The 27,571-nt window shown below is 50.4% G+C and overlaps 2 protein-coding genes across 2 annotated transcripts; one reads left to right on the top strand and one right to left on the bottom strand.

The window, feature by feature from the left end:
- The first annotated feature begins 339 nt into the window (after nucleotides 1–339).
- On the top strand, nucleotides 340–4,439 carry LOC119848091 (SLAM family member 9-like). Its single transcript, XM_038383469.2, has 4 exons — nucleotides 340–827; nucleotides 1,981–2,346; nucleotides 3,212–3,478; nucleotides 3,833–4,439. The coding sequence occupies exons 1-4, from the start codon at nucleotides 770–772 to the stop codon at nucleotides 3,967–3,969; spliced, it is 828 nt and encodes a 275-aa protein (XP_038239397.1). The 5' UTR covers nucleotides 340–769; the 3' UTR covers nucleotides 3,970–4,439.
- An 18,235-nt stretch (nucleotides 4,440–22,674) lies between these two features.
- MLLT11 (MLLT11 transcription factor 7 cofactor) lies at nucleotides 22,675–27,293 on the bottom strand. Its single transcript, XM_038383573.2, has 2 exons — nucleotides 27,032–27,293; nucleotides 22,675–24,091 (listed from the first exon to the last, which is right to left on the bottom strand). Exon 2 carries the CDS (start codon nucleotides 24,083–24,085, stop codon nucleotides 23,816–23,818), a length of 270 nt encoding a protein of 89 aa, XP_038239501.1. The 5' UTR covers nucleotides 24,086–24,091; nucleotides 27,032–27,293; the 3' UTR covers nucleotides 22,675–23,815.
- Nucleotides 27,294–27,571: the final 278 nt, after the last annotated feature.

Genomic DNA, 27,571 nt, shown 5'->3' with positions numbered 1-27,571 from the left:
TAGCCACGCTGTGACCCGGGCACCACGTGAAACTGCAGTGCTGGGGGGAACGCCGAGACAGGAATTAAGAGCCGGAGCCACCCACCAAACTGAATCTGTGGCTAGAGCATTTGGAAAGGCCCCAGCCCACCGGCGAGGACACTGGCCTGTGTGTGTCAATTGCTGGAGAATCTGCAGGGGATCAATTCCTTTTGCCACTGCTACAGCGAGGGCTGCAAGGGTATACAGCATCAGGCGCTGCCTATCTAGAGTCACTTATCTCCTTTCCTGTATCTTGCTGTGTCAGTTCCAGGGCTGCTCAGTGATTCGGCCTCCCGGGCGCAACTGCAATGCACATGACCAATCATCCCAGCAAGGTGTAACTTGGAAAGGACCACTTAGGCAGCATCTCCCCAGAGGCATCCCGGTTCCCTGTCACAGTCTCCCGAGGGAAGGGCGGGGCGCCCCATGGCGTGGGGGTGTCAGAGTCGGGCTGAACCTGTGTGCGAGCGACTGGGTGGGAGAAGGCCCCACGAGGGGGAAGGGCAGGGGAGATCAGGATGAGGTTGGGGGGGGTTATCTCATCCTGTGCCTGCCACGGGGTAGATCAGCTGATGAAAAGGAGGCTTCAAAGCTGTGGGCGCTGGGTTTAGCCTCCCAGAGCCCTCACTGCTCAGTGGAGTGATGCCAGAATCCCCCCCGGCACCCAGACCTGGCCGGCCCGACCGTCCCAGTCTCTGACCGATCACTCCACGGGCACTGACTGCTCCCTGTCCTGCAGCCCGCCAGGATGGCAGGAGCTCCCCGTCCCTTCCTTCTTTTCCTCCTGCTGATTTCCCAGCCCAGGGGTAAGTTACGCGGGGCTGTATCCATCCCAGCGGGGGTGGGGGGTGGAAATGAAAGGGTGAATCTTGGGAGGGGACGGAAGCAGTAGAGGGGCCAAGCCCAGGAGCTGGGCCAGGCTGGGGGGGGGTCTCACTCCCCTCAAGGATCCAGTGCAATCTGCACCCAGCCAGCGCGAGGGCCCTGATCTTGCGTCCCTGACCCACATGTTGCCCAGGCAGAGAGAATGTTGGAGAGACATGGTGCCGACTCTCAGCCTCTGTTCCTGGCTGGCCTCTTCTCCGCTCCCCCCCGCCCCCGGTCCCATGCCGTCCATGATGGAGGTTCTCTCCTTCGCCCTGTGGGGTGTTTGTTCGCAGGAGGGTAGTTTGCCAGGCAGTGACCCTCAGCCACCCTGGGTACTCACCGGGGCTGCTGCCTCCATGAAAAGAACTGAGGGTTTGGGGGGTCACAGGCACATTGTTAAACAAGACAATGACCCCTGGGGAGAGGCAGGAAGGCCCAGCAGTGAGAGCCCAGAGCTGGCCAACAGGAGAGCTGGGTTCTCTCCCTTTACAACCCCAGCATTGCTATAACCTCAGCACCCTCTGGCAGAGGCAGCAGGGAGAGCAAGGAACAGGTGGCTAGGGAATGAAACCCACAGCCTGGCGTCACGGCCCCAGAACCCTCCCCTCCTGTTCCCAACTCTGCCAGTGACCCTGTGAAGGTCACTGCACCACTCTGTGCCTCGGTTTCCCCATTTGGAGATCATTTATTACCGGCCCTTTACAAATTCCTCCAGTCCTGCATGATGAATGCCATTGGGTAACAAGGAGTTCCTGTGTGATAGGAGGTTTCCCCACCCACCCACAGGAGAGGAGAAATTTTAAAGGGACAGGACTGTATTTCCCTCCTACACACGGCATGTCATGTGGCTTAATTCAGGGATTCCAAGGCCAGAAGAGACCCTTGGGATCATGTAGTCTGACCTCCCATCTAAGACAGGCCCAAGAATTCACTGATGTGCGTAAGGGGCCCAGGGGCTCAAGCCAGTGAGGTGCTAGTGAAGGTCAAAGGGCTTTTGTAATTCACTCTCTGTGACTAGAGGGAGTTGCAGGGCCGGGTCGGGGATGGCTGGGCTTGGTCTGTTTCCTGGACCCTTTTATTCTGTGTTGTCAGACACAAGTCCTGCTCAATCAGCTTGTCTCCCCATACTGATGAATGGGATTCTGGGAGAATCAGTCGTCCTCCCGCTTGATTCTGGGGAGGTGTTCAAGCGCATCACCTGGTCCGCACCCAGCCCTCGCCAGGACACACCCTCAGGCAGAAGGGTGCCTCTTGCTGTTGTCACACCGGGGGGGCCCGGAGCCCTGCCCCGTCTCACTGTGGAGGACGAGAGATACAGAGGGCGAGTGAGACTCCACGGCCGGAGCTATTCGCTGGAGATCAGCAACCTGACGATGGCAGATGAGGGTGAATACGGAGTAGTGGAAAACACAGTCGCACACAATATGTACCACTGTGACTATCCATTGCTCATCTACAGTGAGTGTCTGTGTGTGTGCATGGGGAGAGGTGCAGGTGCAGGGAGCGGGAGGCGATAATGTGGACTTCAAATGAGATGCCGGCTTCGCAAGAAGCTTTTAGCAGACCGTTTGGTATCTGGAGGGGCACCTTGGGGTGAGCCAGGATTTCCCTCTGGGACCAAGCTAATACAGTACTTAGAGCTCTCTAAATGAACAAAGGAGAAGGATGGATAGATAGATGGATGGTGTGTAAGGGGATAGATAGATAGATAGATATGTATTGGAATGGATAGTTGATAGCCCAAGTCTAGGGTTTGGGCTTGGCCTCACAGCTTAAAGAAAATAAGCAGACGGCAATTGGGGAAAGGCAAGAGAGACAGAGAGAGACAGAGGAGGACAGGGTAGGGGAGACACAAAGGGAAAGATACAGCCTATTCACAGGGTCCTGCCATAAGTACACTGGCTGCAAACATGGCTCCTGCAGACTCTGAATCTGTCCCTTGGGGAGAGTGGGGGGCAGCTAAATCCCTCCCCTGGACAGGATCTGGCCCCTGGCTGGAAGAGTAGGGTGACCAGATGTCCTGATTAGGGGCGTTGTCTTATATAGGCAACATTACACCCCACCCTAAAAATGAAGTGTCCCGATTTTTCACACTTGCTATCTTATGGAAGGTGACCTCTCCTGTCCCAGCCACATGGCACAGTGAGGTTGGGTGATGCTCTCACACGTGGGGGAAAATTGCTAAGGGGGAGAGATCCCTGTGTGTCAGCCCCCCCCGGCCTGTAGTCTCAGGCTGTCAGTGGGGGGAGCCTGCAGCAGGTTCTCACCACGGCAGCCTCTGTACAGAGTTATTTTGTATTTCCTGCCCCCATCTGGGCCCCAGAGCGACTGTCGGAGCTGGAGATCAGGGTCCACACTGTGATGATTGGGAACAGCACCTGCAATGTGACCTTCACCTGCAGCGCTGGGAAGAGGGCCAGGCAACTCAATTACACCTGGACACACCCAGCAGGAGGCGCCATTCTCTCCACCAAGGAATCCCTGCTGCTCCAGCACAGACTGGGGGACGAGGACTCGCCCGTCACCTGCACGGCCACGAACCCCGTCAGCAACAGCTCGGCCAGCGCCTCCCCCAAGGCGGCTTGTGAAGGTGACGCTCGCTCCATCCCTCCCCCTCGAGCGCACGCAGCAGGGAACAACCCGGGCGGGCCTGGCTCGTACACCCCCCCTGCTGCTCTGGCTGATTCTAGGGCACAGTGAGCACCACTAGAGGGCTCGCAGGATTTCTAAGGGGCTACTCCCCAATTCCTACACCCCACCCTGGCACTGGGCAGGAAGGTCTGTAGCTGGGGGTTGGGGGGTACCAAGAGTCTGGCCCAAAGGGAACAGCTGGGTGTTTGCATCCCAGCTCACTGGGGTCTTCAGAGTTGGAGCTCCTGGCACCCGGTACAGATTTGGGTTTCCAGACGGCATGAACCCCCTAAACATTGATTTATTCCTTCAGGTCCTGTCCCGCCCCAGACCCCAGCGCTGTCCTACTGCCGCGCCAAGGGGATCCTTGTGCTGGGGACGCTGGGAATCCTGCTGGCCGGGATCCTCATGGTGCACATCCTCACCGCAAGGGAGCAGAGACGGCCATGAGAGGAGAGGAGCTTCCACTGTGGCTGTTAATCCCCCTGCCTCCGGGCTGGAGTTTCCCACGTGAGCCAGCTAATGAATGAGAATGCTCCATCGCCCACTGCAAAAGCCTCAATTTCCCTTCCCCTCAGGAAACAGGAGCAGCAGCAACTCTATTGCGCTAGACTCGGCCAAACGTGTAGCAATCCTGGATCCTCTGCCCGGCTGTTCTGGGGCACAGGGCGGGGGGCATCTCCAGGATCGGAGTCTCTCTCTGGCCCATTGACCATGGAGTTATGTATAGAAAGTGGAACAGCTGGGATAGGAGTGACTGAGAGACACCCTCCCAAACAGCCTGGTGCACAGGGCCTTCTGCAGGGACGTGGGAGATCTGGATTCAAGTCCTGCTCTGAATCAGGCAGCAGTGGGATTTGTCCCCACGTCTTCCACATCCCAGCTGAGTGCCCTGACCTCTAGGTGATGGGGACTAGGAACTCCTGCTCTCACTCACCCGAATGCATCCGATGAAGTGAGCTGTAGCTCACGAAAGCTTATGCTCAAATAAATTTGTCAGTCTCTAAGGTGCCACAAGTCCTCCTTTTCTTTTTGTGAATACAGACTAACACGGCTGCTACTCTTTCATAGATTCATAGATACTAAGGTCAGAAGGGACCATTCTGATCATCTAGTCTGACCTCCTGCACAACGCAGGCCACCAAATCTCACCCACCCACTCCTATGAAAAACCTCACCCATGTCTGAGCTATTGAAGTCCTTAAACCATGGTTTAAAGACTTCAAGGAGCAGAGAAGCCTCCCTCAAGTCAACCATGCCCCATGCTACAGAGGAAGGCGAAAAACCTCCAGGGCCTCTCCAATCTGCCCTGGAGGAAAATTCCTTCCCGACCCCAAATATGGCGATCAGCTAAACCCTGAGCATATGGGCAAGATTCACCAGCCAGATACTACAGAAAATTCTTTCCTGGGTAACTCAGATCCCATCCATCTAATATCCCATCTCAGGGGATTTGGCCTATTTACCCTGAATATTTAAAGATCAATTACTTACCAAAATCCCATTATCCCATCATACCATCTCCTCTCTGAAACCTGCTCTCACTCTGGTTTTATCTGAGAAATGGCTGAGCTGGCTCAGGTCCCCATCTCCAGGCGAGGGTTTGTGGCTGAGGGTCCCGGCTAGAGAGAGGCACCTAGTGAGGTTGGGTGATGGTCCCTGTGGCGTGGAAGGCCCAGATCAATAGGAGCTGTGAATCTGGGCCCTAAACCCCACCCCTTTCCTCTGCATTTCACTCCTGGCCTGCTCAGCTTGCGGGCCTCTGAAAATCCCTTCCTCAGGTGCCAAGCTCTGCCCATGTGTAGGACTGCCGAATTTCTATTTGCAGAAAATCGAACACCCTTGCCCCGCCCTTGCCCCGCCCCTTCCCTGAGGCCCCGCCCCCTCCCTCTGTTGCTCGCTCTCCCCCCACCCTCGCTCACTCACTCACTTTCACCAGGCTGGGGCAAGGAGTTGGGATGTGAGAGCGGGTGAGGGCTCTGGTTGGGCGTGCGGGCTCTGAGATGGGGCTGGAGATGAGGGGTTTGGGGTGGGGGAGGGGCCTCCAGGATGGGGGTTGAGGCCGAGGGGTTCGGAGTGTGGGAGGGGGCTCCAGGCTGGGGCAGGGGGTTGGGGTGTGGGAGGGGGTACAGGCTGTGGGCTGGGGAGTGCAGGCTGCGGAGTAGAGCCAGAAATAAGGGGTTCAGGGTACGGAAGGGGGCTCTCGCTGGGGCAGGGGATTGGGGTGCAGGAAGGGGTGAGGACTCCGGCTGGGGATGTGGGCTCTGGAGTGGCGCTGGGAATGAGGGGTTTGGGTGCAGGAGGGGGCTCCAGGCTGGGGCCAAGGGGTTCAGAGTGTGGGAGAGGGCTCCAGGTTGGGGCAGGGGGTTGGGGTGCAAGAGGGAGTGTGGGCTCCAGGAGGGAATTTGGGTGCAGGAGGGGGCTCAGGGCTGGGGTTGGGGGTTGGGGCATGGGAGGGAGTGCAGGGTGCAGGCTCAGGGAAGGAGTGTGGCTGCAGGAGGGGGCTCAGGGCTGGGGCAGGGGGTTGGGGCATGGGAGGAAGTGCAGGGTGCAGGCACAGAGAAGGAGTGTGGCTGCAGGAGGGGGCTCAGGGCTGGGGCAGGGGGTTGGGACATGGGAGGGAGTGCAGGGTGCAGGCTCAGGGAAGGAGTGTGGCTGCAGGAGGGGGCTCAGGGCTGGGGCAGGGGGTTGGGGCATGGGAGGGAGTGCAGGGTGCAGGCACAGAGAAGGAGTGTGGCTGCAGGAGGGGGCTCAGGGCTGGGGCAGGGGGTTGGGGAGTAGGAGGGGGTGCAGGCTCTTGGAGGGAGTTTGGGTGTGGGAGGGGGTTCCAAGCTGGAAAAAGGGGTTGGAACTCGGGAGGGGGTTTGGGGTGCAGGCTCCGGTCGGTGCTTACCTCAGGCAGCTCCGGGGAAGCTGCCAGCATCTCGCTCCAGCTCCTAAGCGGAGGCGCTGCCAAGTGGCTCTATGTGCTGCCCCCGTCCGCAGGCACCGCACCCGCAGCTCCCATTGGTTCCTGGCAGAGCTGGTGGTCTGGGCAGGGGCAGCGTGCGGAGCCCTCATGGCCGCCCCTACGCCTAGGAGCCAGAGGGAGATGCTGGCAGCTTCCCGGGAACTGCGCGGAGCTGGGCAGGGTAGGGAGCCTGCCTTAGCCCTGCTGCACTGCCGACTGGACTTTTAAAGGCCTGTGTGAATCTGGCCCACAGTGACCTGCAAAGCAATGTGAAACTGGAGGGCAGGGCAGATTTTTGTGCTGCTTGGACCCAACTTTTCTAAGCACTAATGAACTCTTCAGTCAGCTTTCACCGCCCGCAGGCGCTGGGCGGGGATTGGGCTTTTAAATCCTGGCTCAGGGAGTGTTTGCACTCAGGGGCCTGCTGCCCTGCTGTTCTGCACAATGCTGAACTAGCTCTTTCGCACGGTCTTGTCTGGATTTGCTGCTCAAGGTTTTCTTATTAAAGCGTTTCTGGGAACCAGAATTAATGACTGACCATCTTGCTGCTGAGTCGGCTTTTTCAGGGCGTATGGTTAATTGCTGCCGACACCTGGTGCCGCTGCCCCGACACCAGGGAAGCAGGGTGCACAATCTGCTTGTTAAAGACGAAGTGTAAAGCAGAGGTGAGGGGTGAGTACGGAAGCCACATGGTCCAGTGGAGCGGAGTCCGGGGCCAGCCTGTGTTCAGCAAACCTGGCTTTTAGCCTTGACTCTGCTGACGCTGGGTGGCCTCTGGCCAAGTTCGGTGCCTCAGTTTCCCCATCCTAGACAAATTGGAGGATTGGGCCAAAAGAAATCTAATGAGGTTCAATAAGGATAAGTGCAGGGTCCTGCACTTAGGATGGAAGAATCCAATGCACCGCTACAGACTAGGGACCGAATGGCTCGGCAGCAGTTCCGCGGAAAAGGACCTAGGGGTGACAGTGGACGAGAAGCTGGATATGAGTCAGCAGTGTGCCCTTGTTGCCAAGAAGGCCAATGGCATTTTGGGATGTATAAGTAGGGGCATAGCGAGCAGATCGAGGGACGTGATCGTTCCCCTCTATTCGACACTGGTGAGGCCTCATCTGGAGTACTGTGTCCAGTTTTGGGCCCCACACTACAGGAAGGATGTGGATAAATTGGAAAGAGTACAACGAAGGGCAACGAAAATGATTAGGGGTCTAGAGCACATGACTTATGAGGAGAGGCTGAGGGAGCTGGGATTGTTTAGTCTGCAGAAGAGAAGAATGAGGGGGGATTTGATAGCTGCTTTCAACTACCTGAAAGGGGGTTTCAAAGAGGATGGCTCTAGACTGTTCTCAATGGTAGCAGATGACAGAACGAGGAGTAATGGTCTCAAGTTGCAATGGGGGAGGTTTAGATTGGATATTAGGAAAAACTTTTTCACTAAGAGGGTGGTGAAACACTGGAATGCGTTACCTAGGGAGGTGGTAGAATCTCCTTCCTTAGAGGTTTTTAAGGTCAGGCTTGACAAAGCCCTGGCTGGGATGATTTAACTGGGACTTGGTCCTGCTTTGAGCAGGGGGTTGGACTAGATGACCTTCTGGGGTCCCTTCCAACCCTGATATTCTATGATTCTATGATTCTATGATCTGTAAAATACGAACGAAATTAGGAAGGAAGGAGAAGCTGGTGTTGGCCTGGGCCTCTTCAGGACATTATCAAACCTCTGCTCTGCTACTGGCTTCCTGTGTGACCCTGGGCAAGTCACTTAGCCTCTCTATGCTTCTGTTCTGCATCCATACAATGGGGATAACAGCACTGCCCTCCCGCACAGAAGGCCTTTGAGGTGCTCAGATAATACTCTATAAGTACCAAAGAAAGAGGACGAGCGCAGGTTTCTGTGCCAGGCTAGTGTGGGGACTGTTTTAAAGTTTAACTCATTTTTTTAATCTCATTCCTTTGTTCCCCTCCGAAGTCCCCTTGGGACTCTCTGGTTCACACTGCAGCTGTCCCAGGATGCACTGTTCTGTGACATCACCATAACCAGGGGTGGCACAGAGCCTTCGGCTCTATGGGCTGCTGTCAGAGGGCAAAAATGAAGATAAAAGAGAAGTCAGTTGATCTTTATGGCTGGGCTGGGCTCCTGCCTCCGCTTTGAGCGGGGTGTGTGTGTGTCTGCTGTGACTGTCTGTGGTCTTTCTCTGGCTCGCATTCCCACAGTAACCAGGCACTGCCCAATCAGTAATGTATTTATCCTCTTAGCCCTCTATGCCCTCTCGGTGGAACCAGGCAAGCCTGTGAGTGACCCCGCGCTGCCCCGATCAAAGAAACTTGAAGAAGGAAGAAATTCTGCTACGGGGGGTCACTGACCAGGGGCCTGATAAGTCTGCGATGATTTAGATTGGTGGCACGTTCAAATCCAGCAGGGACAAGAGGCTTGTGTGTTGTAAGGGCCGGCAAATAACTCCAAGAAGGGATCATTTACCCAAATCTTCTGAACAAAAATACAAACCTTTAAAAAGTCTAAACAAAATCCACCAAGATTTTCCTGGGCCATCAAGGATTGAAAGATCTAAACACCTAATCGGAGTATAACTTTGGAATATTGAGAGAAATTGCTTAAAACGGGGAGATTCCCATTAACAGCTGGGACTAATACTGACATACTGTCCGTGAAATGAATCAAATATTAAACCCTACGAGGAAAAAGAAGTTTGTCTTACACCAATGCCATCTACTGGATACCGACGGAAGCAGCAGAGAAGCTAAGGGAACTGAAATCTGAATATACCGCACCGGCGCTGGCCAGTGCCCAATAGAAATCAGAGGTTTGGCCTCCTCCAATACATCCAGAAACAGGGTCTATAAACCTGGGATCACAGTGTGGACCTCGGACCCACCAACGAGCTGCACAATTCCAGAAGTTCTGAGTCCTGCACACTCAGGCCAGCATAGTGACCAGCCTTCCCCTGTTACACAGCTAAGGAGAAGACATTTCCATTCAGGAATTGCATTTCTCTCTCTGTTCTTGAATATTACATAACGGAAGGTTCTTTGGCTGACTCTACGCTTCTCAGTGACACCTTGTATTAGCTTTTAGCTAACTGGTGCTGTACGCATGCTCTCCTTTGTAAGCCCAAGCAAATTGGCCTAAGAGTGATCTTAAGCAATAACTTTAATTGCTTTTAATATCTTAAATGTGTCCCTTTCAGACCAAGCCATGCAAGTAGCAGGGAACATGCTCTTAACAGCGTCTTTAACACAAATACTTCCTTACTCTTGGGAGAAGGACTGGAAGTGTGATAAGTGTTAGAGGTCCTAACAAGCTGAGGATCATACGTAAATGTAATAAGAATATCATAGTGATTTGCATTGTTGTATGGTCTAATGGCTGAGCCTCGACCCTAGTCTATGACAATTGCTTGCAAGACAGTGTTGGTGTGTTCAGTACAAGTTTGGTGTCCCTGACCTTGATCTATAAACTGTTGAATATGTACATATGTGTTTGTGGGTAAATTAATAAGCTATAGATTGGAGATAAAAGCTGACCTGAAAAGAATCCATCATTACAATTAGTAACGGTGATGGGGTGGATTGGCCCTGCACTGGTAAGGAGGGGGTTAATACTTCCCTCCTAGCAGAGGAAGCCCATCCCGAGGCTCTGCCGGGCATGCTCCACCTGGAAGTCAGGTATAAAAGCCTGCAAAGCTGCTCAGGCTGACTGTGGTGGAGGAAGGACACTTGGCAGGGGCTCCAGCCCAGGAGCCGTTACAGCCTTTACCTGCAAAAGCTGAAGAGCCAGAAGCCTGGACCAGAGGCCTGCCGCTACCGGAACCCCAGGGGGTGTCTGGTGCTGAGGAGCCTGGAGACCCCAATACCATATGGACCACTGCTGCAGGAGAGCCGGTAGGCAGTGACCTGGTGAGGGAGTGGTACTTCCCACCCTTATGAGTTTTGGTGGGATTCCCCACTGACCCCGTGGCAGACCGCTCCGCCACTGGCAGGGCCCTGGTTTGGGGCCCGGTAGAGTCAGGTGGGTCTGGGCCCCCCTACCAGGGGCTGTCACCCCCTTGTGATGGCCCCCAGGCACCGGCCACTAGGCTGTCCTACCCTGCTTCCAAAGGTAGCTGTATTGACTCTGGCTGCTAGGCTGTGCTACCCCACTGCGGAGGAGAATTAGGTGGACTCTGGCCATTGGACCACACTCCTCTATGGTCACATTGAATGGACTCTGGCCAATAGGCTGCGCTACCCCACTCAGGAAGAGGCAGTAGATGGACTCTGGCCATTGGGCAACACTGTATTGACAACCGGGGAGGTGTTAGAAAATGGACGTAGGCTTAGAGAGGCGGGGTTACCTCCCACCCTCCTGACTTAAGGGGCCGACGAGGTACTAAACCCACCACAGTAACCTAACCCTCCCCTGGACTCAATAAAAAGGTGTGATCCTAATTAAATTCCATCACAATATTGGCTACAACACTTATCCAACTGGCAAATCTAGGTTGTTAGATGTCAACTTAAAATCTAACTGACATTTTGGCAACTTCATGAGCTCGCTCACCGTTCACGCTTGCATAGTAACTCCCCTGCACTCACCCTTTGCCAGCCCTTTCAGCAGTGGTGCTCACCTCCCAAGGATGCTGTAACAGATGCCCAAGCCCTCTGATGCTGAGTATCAACCTGATGGGCAGCACTGCAGCATCTGTTCTTTGAGGAGCTCCGGGATCAGGAGTGCAGGTGCCGGGAGCCTGGGCCAGAGCTGGAGTTGGGCAGCAGGGCTGTCCTTTCAGCAGAGTCCCTATAGTAACGGGGTGAGTCAAAGCAACATTCTATGTGCCGTCTGCTCATGATAGGGGAGCTGTGTGTCCAGAACGGCTTGTCGAAATGACCCAGTCGCTGGCTTTCCTTTGATTACGCTCAGTCCCATTGCTCAGGAAATGGTTGAGGCGTGAGTCATGATTACATATCCCTAGCTGCTTACTGGAGTCTTTCATCTTCCCTCCATTGAATCAGTGCTAATTTCCTCGACTGTACTCCAACAGAAAAATCGAAGTCTGCATGTGGATTTTAGAGACTTTTTAAACCAGAAATTTTGGACACAGGGCAAAACTTCCAATGGGAGCCTCTGCAGAATGCGGAGGGAACACATAGGCGTAGACGGTCTGAGAATTGAGACAAGATATATGGGCTTTCCAGCTTTGCAAAGGAAACTTCTCGGGAAGAAGCATGAATATGTGACATGGTTAGATTGAGAAGTTCGGAGATCCGAATAAAGTTGCATTTGGGCTGCAAATAGGATCAAGTGTCAAAAACACGTGTGTGTAATAGCCTCTGGATTTTTCTTTTTAATGAGTGTAAATGAAATTCCGTCTCTTCCCCAGACTGTTTACCCATTGGCTGCGGAGTGTGTCACGCTGCCAAAGCGCTGTGAACTGATGCACAAAGGTGTGTCTGTGCCCACCAGTTTCAAGGAAAGTTCTCTCTGTTTTCCATAGCCTGGCAGCTTGGCAGTTTGTATGATGGGGAGCCTGTCTCACAAGACAAGGGTCTGGGAAACGAGCTTTTTTTAAAAAAAAAAACAAAAAAAAAACCAACCACTTTGAGTGTTCTGCTGGAGACTGATTTCTTGTTTAAAAAACAACTTTATTTGTGACACTGTCTAGCAGAGGCGGTTTAAGGTTTCGTGGGGCCTTGGGCCAGAGCAAGTGGGGGGGCCCCTCCCAATCCCCTCTGTCTGCAGTCCCACTCCCATTTTGCCCCTTCTGCTTGCGGCTCCGCCCCATTCTGCCTCCCACTGTGGCCCCAAAACCCATTTGTTCCTTTCTGCCCCCCCCCCCCCCCCGTAGCTCCAAGACCAGAGAAGTTCTGTCTTCCCACGGCTCTGGGGCCACAGCAGGGAGTAAGAGCTCCCCCAGCCCAGAGGCCACGGCAGGGAGATAGAGCTGTTCCAGTCCCAGGGCCGCAGCTGGGGTCCCAGCGCTCCTGCCGGGGAGTGGGGTCAGGGCGTGGGGGTGCCCATTTCGCCGGGGCCCCCCAATTGGCCGGGGCCTCTGGGCACAGGCCCCATTGGCCCAGTGGCTAATCCACCACTGCACTAATGCCAAAGGTGATCACCCCGCACCAGCCCTGAAAGGGTTAAGGTGGCCCCGAAGAAGCCACTTCACCTTCCCAGTGGCACCTGAAGGGAGATCCAGGGATTTATAAATAGTTATTGCTGAGGGAGGTCAGCAGAGGGAGAAGCTGGGTAAGGAATAGAAAGGGAAAAGTTTGTAGGAGCAGGGAGGGAATCTGCAAGTTGCTCTCTAGGAGCTGGGAAGTGGGGAGGAGGAAAGCCAGCAGGGAGAATAAGCCCTGGAGGGAGAGTCAACCCCACAGGAGTTGTGGGGAAAGAGAGCCTGAGAGGGCAGGGTAGGAAGAAACCCAGGTAAAAGCAGCAAGAAGGGGGACAGTACAGACCTTGGCTACTGGTTATGGGGTCCCAGGGTTGGAACCCAGTGTAGAGGGAGGGCCTGGGTTTCCTACCAGCCATTGGGAAGTGGTACTAGATTGTTGGAGGTGCCTGGTGAGACTCTGATCCCTTGGAAGGGGGGATCACATAGCGACCTAGCCAGAGGGCTGAGAGAGAGCCCCGCGCTGATGGAGTGACTATTGGCGGGGGGAGCCATACAGAAAGAAAGCCGTTACACAAGGCCAGGCCGGGAAAGAAGCGCTCTTACAGTGAGTGAAGCCTGTAACAGATCCTGTCACCACGATCGGAAGAGAAGATGGCATGATGGGACAGGTTCTGGGCTGGGAGCTTGGTTGATTTCAGTGGAGCTATGCTGGTCTACACCAGCTGACCACTGCAAGCCTACAGCAGATCTAGTGAAAAACAAAGGACAGACACCGTACCTCTAAGAGCACAATCTAGACCAAGAGGATTTATTATTATTATTATTATTATTATTACTATTACTATTACTATTTATTAATAATACTTAATGCTTTGTGGACCTGGCTCTCCATTATCTTGCACCTTATACAGCCATTTACTCCAGAGCACAGTGCAAAATGCTACCATCCTGATCTGGCAGCATTTTACCTTCACTTTGTGCTTGTGTCAATTACTGCAGACGGTGCAGGGAAATGCAGAATCAAGCGCACGGTGTAGAGCGTTTACATCTTCAAAACGCTTTCCCTGCCTTCGTTAATTATCCTTCAAATGCAAAGGTAGAAAATATCACCATGCCGCTATCTAAAACCATGGTTCGCCAACGTCTTGAATACTGCGGGCAGTTCCGGTCACCCCATCTCAAAAAAGATAGATTAGAATTGAAAAAAGTACAGAGAAGGGCAACAAAAGTAATTAGGAGCACGGAACTGCTTCCTTAGGAGGAGAGATTAAAAACACTGAGACTGTTGAGCTTAGAAAAGAGATGACTAAAGGGGGGTGGGATATCATAGAGGTCTATAAAATTATGAATGGTGTGGAGAGAGTGAATAAGGAAGTGTTATTTACTCCTTCACATAACATAAGAACTAGGGATCACCCAATGATAGTAATAGGCAGCTGGTTTAAAATGAACCAAAGGCAGTACTTCTGCACACAACACACAGTCAGTAGAACTCATTGCCAGGGGATGTTGTGAAGGCCAAAAGTATAACTGGGCTCAAAAAAGAATGAGAAGTTCCTGGAAGACAGACCCATCAATGGCTATTAGCCAAGATGGTCAAGGATGCAACCCCATGCCCGAGGTGTCCCTAAATCTCTGACACCCAGAAGCTGGGACTGGACAACAGGGGATGGATCACTTGATTTAATTATCCTGTTTTGAATCATCTGGCATTGGCCACTGGATACTGGGCTAGATGGGCTATTGGTCTGACCTCGTGTGGCCTTTCTTATGTTCTTAAAGACTGGCTGCTGGCATTTGACATGCTGCCCATTCTGTGGGAATGTATCAAAGTCAAAGGATCTGTGAGAATGTGATGTTACAGTTAGGTCTGGGCTGCAGTTTTCCAACTGAATAGGCCCTTTGTGCAAAAATCAAATTTGTCTGTGGGGAAAATTTCAATTTGGTTGAAAAAATTCTGTTTTTCTATTGGAAAAAAATCCAAATGCTGGAACGCTGAAAGCTCATGGAGAAGGCTCTTGTCAATTTCACCTTTTCCCTGCAGACAAAAGATAAAATTGAAAAGGAAGGCAGACAGCAAGCCAGAACAAATTTCCATTTTGTTTTTTAGACTTTCTGTCCCATGAAAAATGTTCAGATTTTTACTCCAATTTAGGATGGAAAATTTTCCCTAAATCTTGGCATCTTCAGCAGGATGAAAATTCCTTTTTTGCAGCCAAGGCTAGTTATAGTGATATCAGAAATGACGGAAATAAACCTACAACAGTTTCCGCAATTGGGCCCTCTCGGATGAGAAAGCAGAAAACTAGAAAATAGCCATAAGGAAAACCAGTAGATCTTTGTTTTGATGTATCCACACACTTGAATTCCATAGTTACACCCAGCAAGGGGAGAGTGTTTCCCAGAAAATACAGATAAAGCCTCTTAGTTTCATATTCTTTTATTATTATGAAATGGCAAGAGAGGTGAAAGATGATATTATGGAGCACAAAATGGTGAGGAAGCTGAAATCTTAGCGGAAATGCCAGACTTCTAAATGCCCAGCAAAAGCAATAGACAGTAAAAGCAGCAGAGTGACAGTTTGGTGAACCTGTTGCCTCAATAAACATTTTAGTTCAAAGAATACAAATCATGGCGTTAATATTCACGCAGAGAAGATTTAGCGTGGTTCAGGGGTGAAATACTTTATTAACGTTTGTTCGGAGGCAGAACTGTGACAGACTGCCAGGTGAAGCCATCGGTTAGAGTTTGGGACCATTACACTTGAAGATTTTGGAAAACACCTCTGGCATCGGTTTCGCTCATTCCATCCTGGAGAACACAAAGAGGCAGTGGAAATGCTAGACAGCTGGGCAAATGGAAGACTGAACAATTTGTGAAGGCAAACAAGGCATCTGTCCTTATAAAAGGGGGGATAAACAAGGACTCCTCACTAACACAACTTACTCAGGAGCCTTTTGCAACTTGCAATGTTCAAGAGAGCCATACACAGGACTGGTGTGTATAATCTGCAGATTTCTGTATGTAAGAGGCCTACTGGAAACCTATACCGCACTGTAATCAGCTGTGCGTGGTCTAGGAGAAAGTACAGTATCACTACATTCTGCATACAGCGTATGATACTTAGCCCACACAGATATTGAGATTTCTAGTTCTCGGCAGTTGCTGCGGTCCATTAGATTGTGTGCATGAACCTAAGGGCCCCAGTACCTATCGACCAAACACGCACAACTCCCCTTGACCATATTGGCTTGATCAGGACACCTTTGTTTCTCTGTGAGATCTGAGGAATATATAGACCCTGGAAGCATGCCGGTTCTAAATTCAGGACGTAGAAAGATCTCATGAAGGGTGAAGACATAGCCGCAGATTTCACACAAACTAAGATGAAGGCAGGTTTCTGTAATCAATTCCTAGGCCTTTTGTATCAGCACTGACTCCAAACCAGCAGTGAAGGGTAGATGGAGAATTTAGTGGCTTTCATTTCAGTTTAATTTAGTAGATTTCTCCCATTCATTGACCTGCTTTCTTACTCTTTGTAAGGCACACTGAACATTAAACACGTCTGTCTTGGAAACTTGGGCCCAATTCTCTGGTACCCTGCACCTTTGGATAGCATTTACCCTAATGCCAAGTGGATATCAAGTGCTACCTGCTCAGAATCGCTGTGTCTGTCACTAGAGCTGCTGGGAAAGTTTTGAGTGGCACGTCTTTCCTTCGGAAAATGCTGGTTCATCCCAATCAAAGTGTTTGTCGGGAATGTGTCAATTTTGACCCTTTCATTTCAGAAACAAAATCGTAATGGCGCATTCCGGTGAGGTCGGAATGTTCCATTTCGCTCTTTCGGGAACCGAACGTTCCGATGTTCCATTTCAAAATGATTGTTCAATAGGAAGTGAAACCAGATATTATAGGGATAACAGAAACATGGTGGAATAGTAGTCATGACTGGACTACAGGTATTGAAGGGTATGTGCTGTTTAGGAAAGACAGAAACAAAGGTAAAGGTGGTGGAGTAGCATTGTATATCAATGATGAGGTAGAATGTAAAGAAATAAAAAGCGATGCAATGGATAAGACAGAGTCCGTGTGGGCAAAAATTACATTGGGGAAGAAAACTAGTAAAGCCTCTCCTACGACAGTGCTTGGGGTGTGCTACAGACCTCCGGGATCTAATTTGGTTATGGATAGAGCCCTTTTCAATGTCTTTAATAAAGTAAATACTAATGGAAACTGCGTGATCATGGGAGACTTTAACTTCCCAGATATAGACTGGAGGACCAGTGCTAGTAATAATAATAGGGCTCAGATTTTCCTAGATGCGATAGCTGATGGATTCCTTCAACAAGTAGTTGCTGAACCGACTAGAGGGGATGCCATTTTAGATTTAATTTTGGTGAGTAGCGAGGACCTCATAGAAGAAATGGTTGTAGGGGACAATCTTGGCTCAAGTGATCATGAGCTAATTCAGTTCAAACTAAATGGAAGGATTAACAAAAATAAATCTGCAACTAGGGTTTTTGATTTCAAAAGGGCTGACTTTCAAAAATTAAGGCAATTAGTTAGCGAAGTGGATTGGACTGAAGAACTTATGGATCTAAAGGCAGTTGAGGCCTGGGATTACTTTAAATCAAAACTGCAGAAGCTATCGGAAGCCTGTATCCCAAGAAAGGGGAAAAAATTCATAGGAAGGAGTTGTAGACCAAGCTGGATGAGCAAGCATCTTAGAGAGGTGATTATGAAGAAGCAGAAAGCATACAGGGCATGGAAGATGTGAGGGATCAGCAAGGAAAGCTACCTAATTGAGGTCAGAAGATGTAGGGATAAAGTCAGAGAGACTAAAAGTCGAGTAGAGTTGGACCTTAGGGAATTAAAGGGAATTAAAACCAATAGTAAAAGGTTCTATAGCCATATAAATAAGAAGAAAACTAAGAAAGAAGAAGTGGGGCCGCTTAACACTGAGGATGGAGCGGAGGTTAAAGATAATCTAGGCATGGCCCAATATCTAAACAAATACTTTGCCTCAGTCTTTAATAAGGCTAAAGAGGATCTTGGGGATAATGGTAGCATGACAAATGGGAAGGAGGATATAGAGGTAGATATTACCATATCAGAGGTAGAAGCGAAACTGAAACAGCTTAATGGGACTAAATCGGGGGGCCCAGATAATCTTCATCCAAGAATATTAAAGGAATTGGCACCTGAAATTGCAAGCCCATTAGCAAAAATTTTTAATGAATCTGTAAACTCAGGAATAGTACCGAATGATTGGAGAATTGCTAATATAGTTCCTATTTTTAAGAAAGGAAAAAAAAGTGATCCGGGTAACTACAGGCCAGTTAGTTTGACCTCTGTAGTATGCAAGGTCCTGGAAAAAATTTTGAAGGAGAAATTAGTTAAGGACATTGAAGTCAATGGTAAATGGGACAAAATACAACATGGTTTTACAAAAGGTAGATCGTGCCAAACCAACCTAATCTCCTTTTTTGAAAAAGTAACAGATTTTTTAGATAAAGGAAATGCAGTGGATCTAATTTACCTAGATTTCAGTAAGGCATTTGATACCGTGCCACATGGGGAATTATTAGTTAAATTGGAGAAGATGGGGATCAATATGAACATCAGAAGATGGATAAGGAATTGGTTAAAGGGGAGACTGCAACGGGTCCTACTGAAAGGCGAACTGTCAGGTTGGAGGGAGGTTACCAGTGGAGTTCCTCAGGGATCGGTTTTGGGACCAATCTTATTTAATCTTTTTGTTACTGACCTTGGCACAAAAAGTGGGAGTGTGCTAATAAAGTTTGCAGATGATACAAAACTGGGATGTATTGCCAATTCGGAGAAGGATCGGGATATTATACAGGAGGATCTGGATGACCTTGTAAACTGGAGTAATAGTAATAGGATGAAATTTAATAGTGAGAAGTGTAAGGTTATGCATTTAGGGATTAATAACAAGAATTTTAGTTATAAGTTGGGGACGCATCAATTAGAAGTAACGGAAGAGGAGAAGGACCTTGGAGTATTGGTTGATCATAGGATGACTATGAGCTGCCAATGTGATATGGCTGTGAAAAAAGCTAATGCGGTTTTGGGATGCATCAGGAGAGGCATTTCCAGTAGGGATAAGGAGGTTTTAGTACCGTTATACAAGGCACTGGTGAGACCTCACCTAGAATACTGTGTGCAGTTCTGGTCTCCCATGTTTAAAAAGGATGAATTCAAACTGGAGCAGGTACAGAGAAGGGCTACTAGGATGATCCGAGGAATGGAAAACTTGTCTTATGAAAGGAGACTTAAGGAGCTTGGCTTGTTTAGCCTAACTAAAAGAAGGTTGAGGGGAGATCTCATTGCTCTCTATAAATATATCAGAGGGATAAATATAGGAGAGGGAGAGGAATTATTTAAGCTCAGCACCAATGTGGACACAAGAACAAATGGGTATAAACTGGCCACCAGGAAGTTTAGACTTGAAATCAGACGAAGGTTTTTAACCATCAGAGGAGTGAAGTTTTGGAATAACCTTCCAAGGGAAGCAGTGGGGGCAAAAGATCTATCTGGTTTTAAGATTCTACTCGATAAGTTTATGGAGGAGATGGTATGATGGGATAATGGGATTTTGGTAAGTAATTGATCTTTAAATATTCAGGGTAAATAGGCCAAATCCCCTGAGATGGGATATTAGATGGATGGGATCTGAGTTACTATAGAAAATTCTTTCCTGGGTATCTGGCTGGTGAATCTTGCCAGATACCCAGGGTTTGGCTGATTGCCATGTTTGGGGTCGGGAGGGAGTTTTCCTCCAGGGCAGATTGGAGAGACCCTGGAGGTTTTTTTGCCTTCCTCTGTAGCATGGGGCATGGTTGACTGGAGGGAGGCTTCTCTGCTCCTTGAAGTTTTGAACCATGATTTGAGGACTTCAATAGCTCAGACATGGGTGAGGTTTTTCATAGGAGTGGTGGGTGACATTCTGTGGCCTGCGCTGTGCAGGAGGTCGGACTAGATGATCAGAGTGGTCCCTTCTGACCTTAGTATCTATGAATCTATGAATCTCTAGTTTGACTTTAGACAATAGAATATACAATTTTGAAAAAGCTGAAATCCGAGTGAACCATTGTGATCGACCCAAAATAGTCCCCACGCGCACACACACCCCTTCCCCCAATTTTGTTTCACAGGAAATTTTTGAATTGTTTTTTGTTCTGGAATGGGGGAAAAAAAATTTCAAAATTGCAGGATTTCTCCTGAAACAGAAAGCACTTCCCGTACAAGTGTCTCTTACACTGAGTTGGCACTGGTGCAGGGTAAAGGAGAAGCAGACCCTTTATTTTAGGAGCCTCTTGATTTTTTTCACTCCCCCAGGCAAGAAGGCAGGCTTTTCAGACCAGGCACACCCACTGTTTGGCATGTCCGTTTACCATATATAGTCAAAAGAACTTTAAACAGTTTAAAGGCAGCTAAGGAATAGCAGCTATAAAGAGCGTTTTGTTCCAGTCTGTATGGATTTCAAGTGTCCACAGGAATGTGTACTTTTTTAAAAGCTAATTTTATTTAAAGTTTCATTATAAGTACCTCTCCCCTGGTTTCCATGGCTTTTTGGCTTGGGACACAACCATACAGGCCTGCGAAGGAAAGTTTACATTCTTCACCTCCAGTTTAAAATTTGCATCTTAAAGTCAGCAGCCTGGGTATTTTTGGAAGGTGAAATAGCCATGCTCTGTATGTGGAATTTACATTTTTCATAGCCGTTTACTAGTTTGGGCTGCCTCGTTCCCTTCTACGCGTTACATACTCTGCAAGCTCCCTGGAAGGCTTTGAGTTGCTGCACTTTGTGGCTTTCCTGACTAGCATCATAACGTCAAAAACCGACTAGTGTGCAGCTGCACCCCTGTCCTCTGGTGGGTGGAATCAGAACTGCTCCATTGTGGTCATAGACCCTATACTGGTAGCTGCTAAAGGAAATTCACTCTGAGCTCACACTGTAGAGGCCTGGAGCAGTGGCTCTGGGTTCTATCACTCTGAAATTCCAAACAACCACCTGATGCAGCATGGTGACCTCTGTGAAGTCCAAGGTTGCCATAGATTTGTTCCAATTAATCTCCATATAGATGTTCCTAGCCTCCCTTGCAGTACTGTGAACCATAAACAGCAGGTACCCTGGAGCAATGCTACCCTTAAGCACAAACCCTCCTCTTCAGTCTTTTCCATCTCTCTTGTCCTGATGCCTTTTGGGCTAACGTGTCTCATAGCTGGCGTCAGCACAGGTGTAAACAATCCAGCCAACGGGCCTCTTTTTATTTATGTGGACATAACAAAAACCTCCCAGATTTTCCACCACTTGTTTGCAGACACTTCTTTTGCACTTGTGAGGAAGAAAAACAGTGGTTTTTGTTTTTTGGGTTTTTTTTAAAACCCTTCCCCAAGAGCTACTCACTCCAAGTAGCCCCTAAGGCCCAGATCCTCATAGGTATTTAGCTGTCTAACCCCCATTGAAATCAATGGGAGCTAGGCAGCTGCGGTCAGGTTGCTGCTCGGCTCCAGACAAGTCAGCACTAGGTCTGCAGTCAGGCGTAAGGAAACAAAAGGTCTATTCCCAAGCAGTCGCCCGCTTCAGGCAGGGCACCATTTGCAGCAGACTAACTCAGCGGCAGGGTCAGGCCATTCATGGCTGACATAGACCCAGCCATAGTCCCACAACTCTCCTGCCTTTCCCTAGGGAGGCTCTGGAAGGCTCAGCTGCTCTCTCACAGCTGGAGATCTGCTCTTCTCCCCAATCAGCCTTCATCTGAGCAGGGCTCTCCCCTTGCTCCAAGCCTGACGCCAGCCAGGTGGAGCAGGCTGGGGCCAACGAAGCCCACTGCCGCCTGTGAAGCCAGTGGGGTTGGTAAAGCACAATGCCTAATACTCTTGATACTCCATGAGCATCCGAATACTCCATGAGAGCAGGGGACTGGACTAGATGACCTCTCAAGGTCCCTTCCAGTCCTATGATTCTTGTGGCTTTGGTCCTTACTGCTCAAAGCCTCCCTGACTAGAGCAATATGCAGAGCCAGCTACTGCACAGTAAGCAGGCTGCCAAGGCCTTAGTCCCACTGGCGAGTGGCTACTCAGACGCAACCCCAAAATATTTCAGCGAGGGTGAATCGGATGATCACCAGCGAGAAGATTAGCAGCGTGGCCCTCCTGTGATACGGGCAGCAAGAGCCAGCCGTAAGGGTCCGGTTCCGATAGCCATGCTCACACTGAGTAGCGCCTTGCTCCCTGGCTTTAGAAGGCCAATGCCTGGCTCGTGGTGTGAGGCACTACAAGACAATCAGAATCGGGCCCTCAGAGCCCACATGCGACCCATGTTCAATGTGGCAGTAATCCCAGGGGATGGGAGCCCAAGCAATATTTAACCCCAAGTCTTTAAGGCAAAACTGATGTGGTGGCTGTATTTGGTTTTAGTGGGTCAGGCACATGGGCCAGATCGATGGCTGGTGGAAACAGGATCCATCAATACCTCCTGAGGCTCTGGCCTAAAAATTTCCCTGCATCCTAATGAAAATGTATCCACGTTCCTAGCAAAATTCTCACACTGACTTTCTCTTTGCTCTGCGGTTTTGGACGGACAAGACGGAGAGGCTGGGACTCTTTTTCAGGAATGAGCCTTGCGCCTGATCGGCCCCTATTGAGTAGAACAAAGGGCTTGCTGGCATTTGTCTGGCGCAGAAACCTTGAATATCCAAAGGGAAAGGATGGGGGAACTGAGCGCAGGTTGGAAAAATGGGAGCGTTTAGAGAAGCAGGGATGTCCGCCACCCCAGGGCAATGTGATCGGACTTCAGCTAAGAGGGGAATTTGGACAGGTGAGGTGGTCTTCTGTTTGCACGCACGTTTCTTAATAAAACACAATAGGAATGAGCTCAAATCTGACCACTACTTTGTGGTTCTCTAGCATGTTCTCGCACAGGTATGGTCAGGGCTATGGCACAATGCCTGCTCACATCAAGACAAACTGAATGTGGCTTCGCAAAAAGAAAAAGAATACTTTTGGCACCTTAGAGACTAACAAATTTATTTGAGCATAAGCTTTCATGAGCTACAGCTCACTTCATCGGATGTGGCTTCCAACACTTGTGAGCTAACGACGGGCATGTGACGGTGTGACTGCCACACAGCTCGGCACACCCCGGTTTGTTTTGGTCTAGCCAGCATGAGTAACAATAACAGGGTAGAAAAGGGCGAGACGGACTTTGGATGGGCTGGCAACCCGAATAGGCACCCCAGGACTCTGGCAGGCTAGTACTGGGGTAGCCAGCCTGGGCCACCAGATGTTAAGAGGGCCACTGATGCATCCCAGAATTACCAGACATTCCAGTACTTCTGGGAATGGCATGGAGGTGACCCCAGCTGTGTGACACTGCCCCTTTGGAGTGACCGGATGGATGGCATGTTGGAGAGCACCCCAGTGAGAGGTGCTGGAACGGAAGGGGCAGGGGCCACTTTTTGCCACGGGCCCTGTCCCTGCCCCTTCTCTTTCCCCAAGGCCCCACCCCCTGGCCAGACCAGCAACAGGAGCCCAGGGGAGCCTGGGCAGCGGAGGGGAGCTGCGGACACTCCACCTGCCCTGGGCGGAAGGTTTGGGGGGTGGGATGAGAACACAGGCCAGGGGCTACTCTCAAGCTCCCTGTACCCCAGGCAGGTGGAGAGGCCTGGGCTCCCCAGCCCCGTTTCTGGCTTGGCCAAGGCTGGGGTCTCAGTGGTAAGAGGAGGGGCAGGGGCGGTGCCAGGGAGAGGATGGGGGTCCCTGCCCCCCAACTTTTGGGGAAGCTCCCCGGACCCCAGTCACACCATCGGAGCAGAGTGGCGCACTCTTCAACATGATGTCCTCCATGCCTGATACCGGACAAACCCGTGTCTGGCGTTATCCCGGTGCTGGACAGGGGCCCAACCACAGGAAAAAAAGGACAGCCCAGCTTAAAACCAGATAAATGGCCTGCCTGCCGCAACTACCCTGCGATGGTTACCCGCGCTAGCTAGAGTAACACTAACTCAAGTGTGCCTGCACCTGCGTGTACTGTATAGACATACCCTTGAGAAGAGAGAAGGTGGGTGGGTGGGTGGGGAACACGGACGATGAGTCTTGGAGGTGTCATCGCTGGGCGATTCATTAATCGGCATCGTCAGCGACCACTTTCAAAGTAAAGGACAACACAGAGACCTAACCAAAGAGACCCGGCCGTGTGCTTGGGCCACTGGCATCAGACCAGATCAAAATCGAACGCGCTAACGCTGGCTATCGGCGCGCGCCAGAAATTGAAGCTGTTGAACTGCAGGAGCGTGTCCTCTTCCTCGGCGATGTCCTGCCTGAGCTGCTTCCAGTCGCCAGACCGCTTGCCCACACCTCCCTTGGCTTTGTAGAGTGCCGCGTCGGCCAACCCCAGCCCCTCCAGCTCCGCCAGGTCGAGCTCCGGGATGGGCATTCTCCAGTACAGGAAGGAGTCGTACTGGCTGTTTGCTGTGTCCAGCATCTCCACCTACAAGGAAGAGGACAGGAAAGCCTTCTGAAGCTGCGGGCTACCACACAGTCCTAGCCACGGGCTACGGAATGATCGAAAACGTCACTGCTTCATGACTACCACAGGGCCCAGGCCCCAAACATGTGAACAGGCCCATGGAGAGAAATTTGGGGCCCCAATACATCGTCTGCTGGGGCCCCATCTCATCCCATTTCACCACAGTTATGGATGTTTTGGGGGTCAGGGCCCCGGTACAATGGTCCCTTCCCCAATCAATGCTGGCGGTGAAGAATATTGCTCTGTGGGTAGTTGGATAAGGCAGCAGGCTGGGGCTTGGGAGCACTGGGTTCCCCTGCAACTTTCTCTTACTCTAGGGCAGGTCACTTCGGCCCAGGCCCACTGACATCGTGGCTGTCGGGCACCTCAGTACCTTTGAAGATGTTGGTCTCAGCGCCCCATCTGTAAATTAGCACCAACGCTCCTTCCTGTCTGATCTAGGGAGATAGTAAGGTCTCTGGGGCAGGGATTGTCTCTTACTCTGTGTCTGTGCAGCACAATGGGGCCCCTAGGTAGTACCGCCATTCATCTCCTAATGAGGAAATTATGGGATGGGAACATCCCACAAATCTTGGGAGAGGTCTCAGCCCCCGAGTCCTTGAGGAGTTTCCCCTCCCCAGGCTGCAAAGAGCTGGTTTTATAGCCGCCTTCTATTCCAGCAGCCACATGTTGCTCTTCAGCAGCTGGTTTGTTCGGTTTTGATAAACGATCCAAAGCAGCTGCTGACTAGTGCACTGGCTTGAGGCTCAGCAGAGGTGGGTTCTAGTCTGCGGTCTGCCACTGGCGACCTCAGGCAAGTCACCTAACCACTCCATGCCTCAGTTTCCCCATCTATAAAATGGCAATGACGCAACTGACGTCCTTTGTAAAGTGCCTTAAGAGCCGCTGATGAAAAGCGCTAGGTAAGAGCTAGGGTCAAGATACTCAAAGGTATTTATGCCTAACTCCCTTTCAGGATCTGGGTCCTAGGGCTTATGATTGGCTTCTCTATAGCATTTCCCTTGGATATGTAGATACAGATGGTCTCGGAAGGAGCCACCCTAACGTTTGCATGGTAGGAAACTAATCATGAGGAATGTGGAAATAATATCCCCTGTGATTCGTTTCTAGTGTTGAGAATTTGCGGGTGACCGGGAACGCGAACAGAACTAAGTGCGGACATGGGAAATAAAATAGGAACCGAAATATAATTAGGGTTTGTAGGATTCATCATAAGGATGCACCACAAATTCTTGCTGTCCTTTGACTATAACTCTCTGGATAGAAGTGTGTGTGTGTGTGTGTGTGTGTGTGTACACGTACACCTATGCCTGTGGGGGACAGTGTTGCCTAGTGGGACTCGGAAGATCTGGACTCTGTTCCTGTCTTGGCCACTGATCTGCTGGGTAGCTCCCGTCACAGCTCTGTGCCTCAGTTTCTCCATCTATACAATGGGATAATGACCCATTTCCTCAAAGGTATATTGACCTCCATTGTAAAGCACTTTGAGCTCTTCTGATGAGAAGTCTAAGAGGCATTAAGATTGTATGTGTGCATATATCTGTGTGGGCATGCATGTATATCTGTGGGGAGGGGGTGTGTATGCACATCCAGACCCCACAAAGACAAAGGACTTCATCCTCTTTCCAGCACACCCCTGCTCAAATCAGGAGTCACTCCACTGACATCAGTCCAACCCCTCCCCGCCAGATGTGAGAGCAGAATCAGGACCAAATCGTGTCCAATCAGCTGTAACAAAGCTCTGCTTCGGGGTTTCTAGGCCCCCCATCGCACACCTCCTTGCCCATCTGAAACGCATCTCCTACCTCCAGCTGCTCGGCACATCCCAAACTACGAGATCCATTGTGTGCTGAGCCAGACGGTTCCTGCAGTGGCCCCACCCAGGCGAATTTGCTGCAGAGCCCCTCCTCCACCCTTGCTCTTCACTTTGATACCACCTTAATATACAATTCTCCCCACTCCCCAAAGACCTGGCCTACACTGGTCCAAGTGAATCCAACCCTTAATGTGCATTTTCCTGGCAGGACTGTGTCCTTTGGTCCTCGCTGTCTTTGATTTTAGAGTCAATCAATCTATATATCCCTTACTTTCCACTGACTGTTTGTTTGTTTCTTACGAGGCTTAATTCCAATGGGTTTCCAACATGCCCTGCAACAGGGCACTCACATTCCCATCAAATTACACAGGGACCAGTTTGCTTCTAAATTTAAAAAAATCAAAATGTACCAGGAAGACTGTATGTCATCCCCTTCCACAAAACAAACAACTGTGTTTTTTAAATAGCACTCTGCTCAGGGGTATATTTCGGGCTTTCTTTTTGCAAGAGGACAGCAGATTATTAAAATTAGACCCATCGTGCATTTAGCACCGGGCAATCTGCTTGATTTAGAAATACACTCAGCAACACCAGCCTCAAAGCCACAAGGAGGGAGGGTAATTATATAAATTTAAAAAGCGGCAGATATTAAAAAAGGCAATTTACACTTCAGAGATTCCTCTGCATCGCCTACCGTCCTCCGATCTAAAGAGGAGCGCGTCCCCTTTATTAATGGAATCATGTTAACGCGCAGTCAGCCAGGTTAGAGGGGGGGAATGGAGCCTTTATTCAACTGCAGTGAAAGCCTGGTGCTAAACTGATCAGATATGCTCCATTTCTTCTCCTTCCCTGTATCAGAGGGGTAGCTGTGTTAGTCTGTATCCACAAAAACAACAAGGAGTCCGGTGGAAGACTAGCAGATTTATTTGGGCATCAGCTGTGGTGGGTAAAAAACCCACTTCTTCAGATGCATGGAAAGCCTCTGAGGGCTGACACACCAGCAATCCAAGCCTCAACAAGACCCCCCCGCCCCCCAAGTGGCTCAGCTTTCCTTTTAAAGAATAATGCTGATTTTTTTTTTTTACCTGTTTTAAGGAAGGGTTGGATCTGGTGACCGCTAACCCAGCTGACGGTCTTCTTTGTGCCAAAAGCGTCTTCTGAGGCAGCTGGACGTCAGGCAGGCTTGCAGAATTTTCTGCCTTGCTTTTGTCTGGGTGTGAGTGTGCGCGTGTATCTGTCTGTCTCCGCAATGCAGCCCCTCCTAAATAGGCAGATTAATTACCCCTCCTCCCGGGGCTGGTGGGCCGATGATTCAGCTGTACGAATGCTCTGCTGTTTAAGTGGCTCACCCAGGCTTTATTATAGTCGGGGTGGAGGGCGGGCTTGAAAGCAGAAGTGATTTGACTTCATCCACACACTTGATCTTAGCTGCAGGTTCTGTAACATTAGGGAGAACCTATGACAATTGTTTTCTTTTAAAATCCTATCTTGTGATACATGGGCATGGTCCCTCCCATCTCATCTGCTGCATGCTAAGAGGTATGGACTGAGCAGCTTGATACTTTTCCTTTCTACCTGCTCGCGATTGCAAACAACGTTAATTTTTAAATGGTAGGATCCAGAGG

This window comes from Dermochelys coriacea, chromosome 24 (assembly GCF_009764565.3).
Source record: "Dermochelys coriacea isolate rDerCor1 chromosome 24, rDerCor1.pri.v4, whole genome shotgun sequence".
Lineage (NCBI taxonomy): Eukaryota > Metazoa > Chordata > Testudines > Dermochelyidae > Dermochelys > Dermochelys coriacea.
The sequence above is the reverse complement of the archived record's forward strand: the minus strand, read 5'-3'. Positions and strand labels throughout refer to the sequence as shown.

What these genes read in the sequence shown, in the direction of transcription:
- LOC119848091 (XM_038383469.2), top strand. Translation starts at nt 770, where the DNA reads ATGGCAGGAGCTCCCCGTCCCTTCCTTCTTTTCCTCCTGCTGATTTCC. An exon ending in CTATCCATTGCTCATCTACA is followed by an intron (nt 2,347 to 3,211) that starts GTGAGTGTCTGT and finishes TCTGGGCCCCAG; the next exon opens with AGCGACTGTCGGAGCTGGAG. An exon ending in CCCCAAGGCGGCTTGTGAAG is followed by an intron (nt 3,479 to 3,832) that starts GTGACGCTCGCT and finishes TTATTCCTTCAG; the next exon opens with GTCCTGTCCCGCCCCAGACC.
- MLLT11 (XM_038383573.2), bottom strand. Translation starts at nt 24,085, where the DNA reads ATGCTGGACACAGCAAACAGCCAGTACGACTCCTTCCTGTACTGGAGA.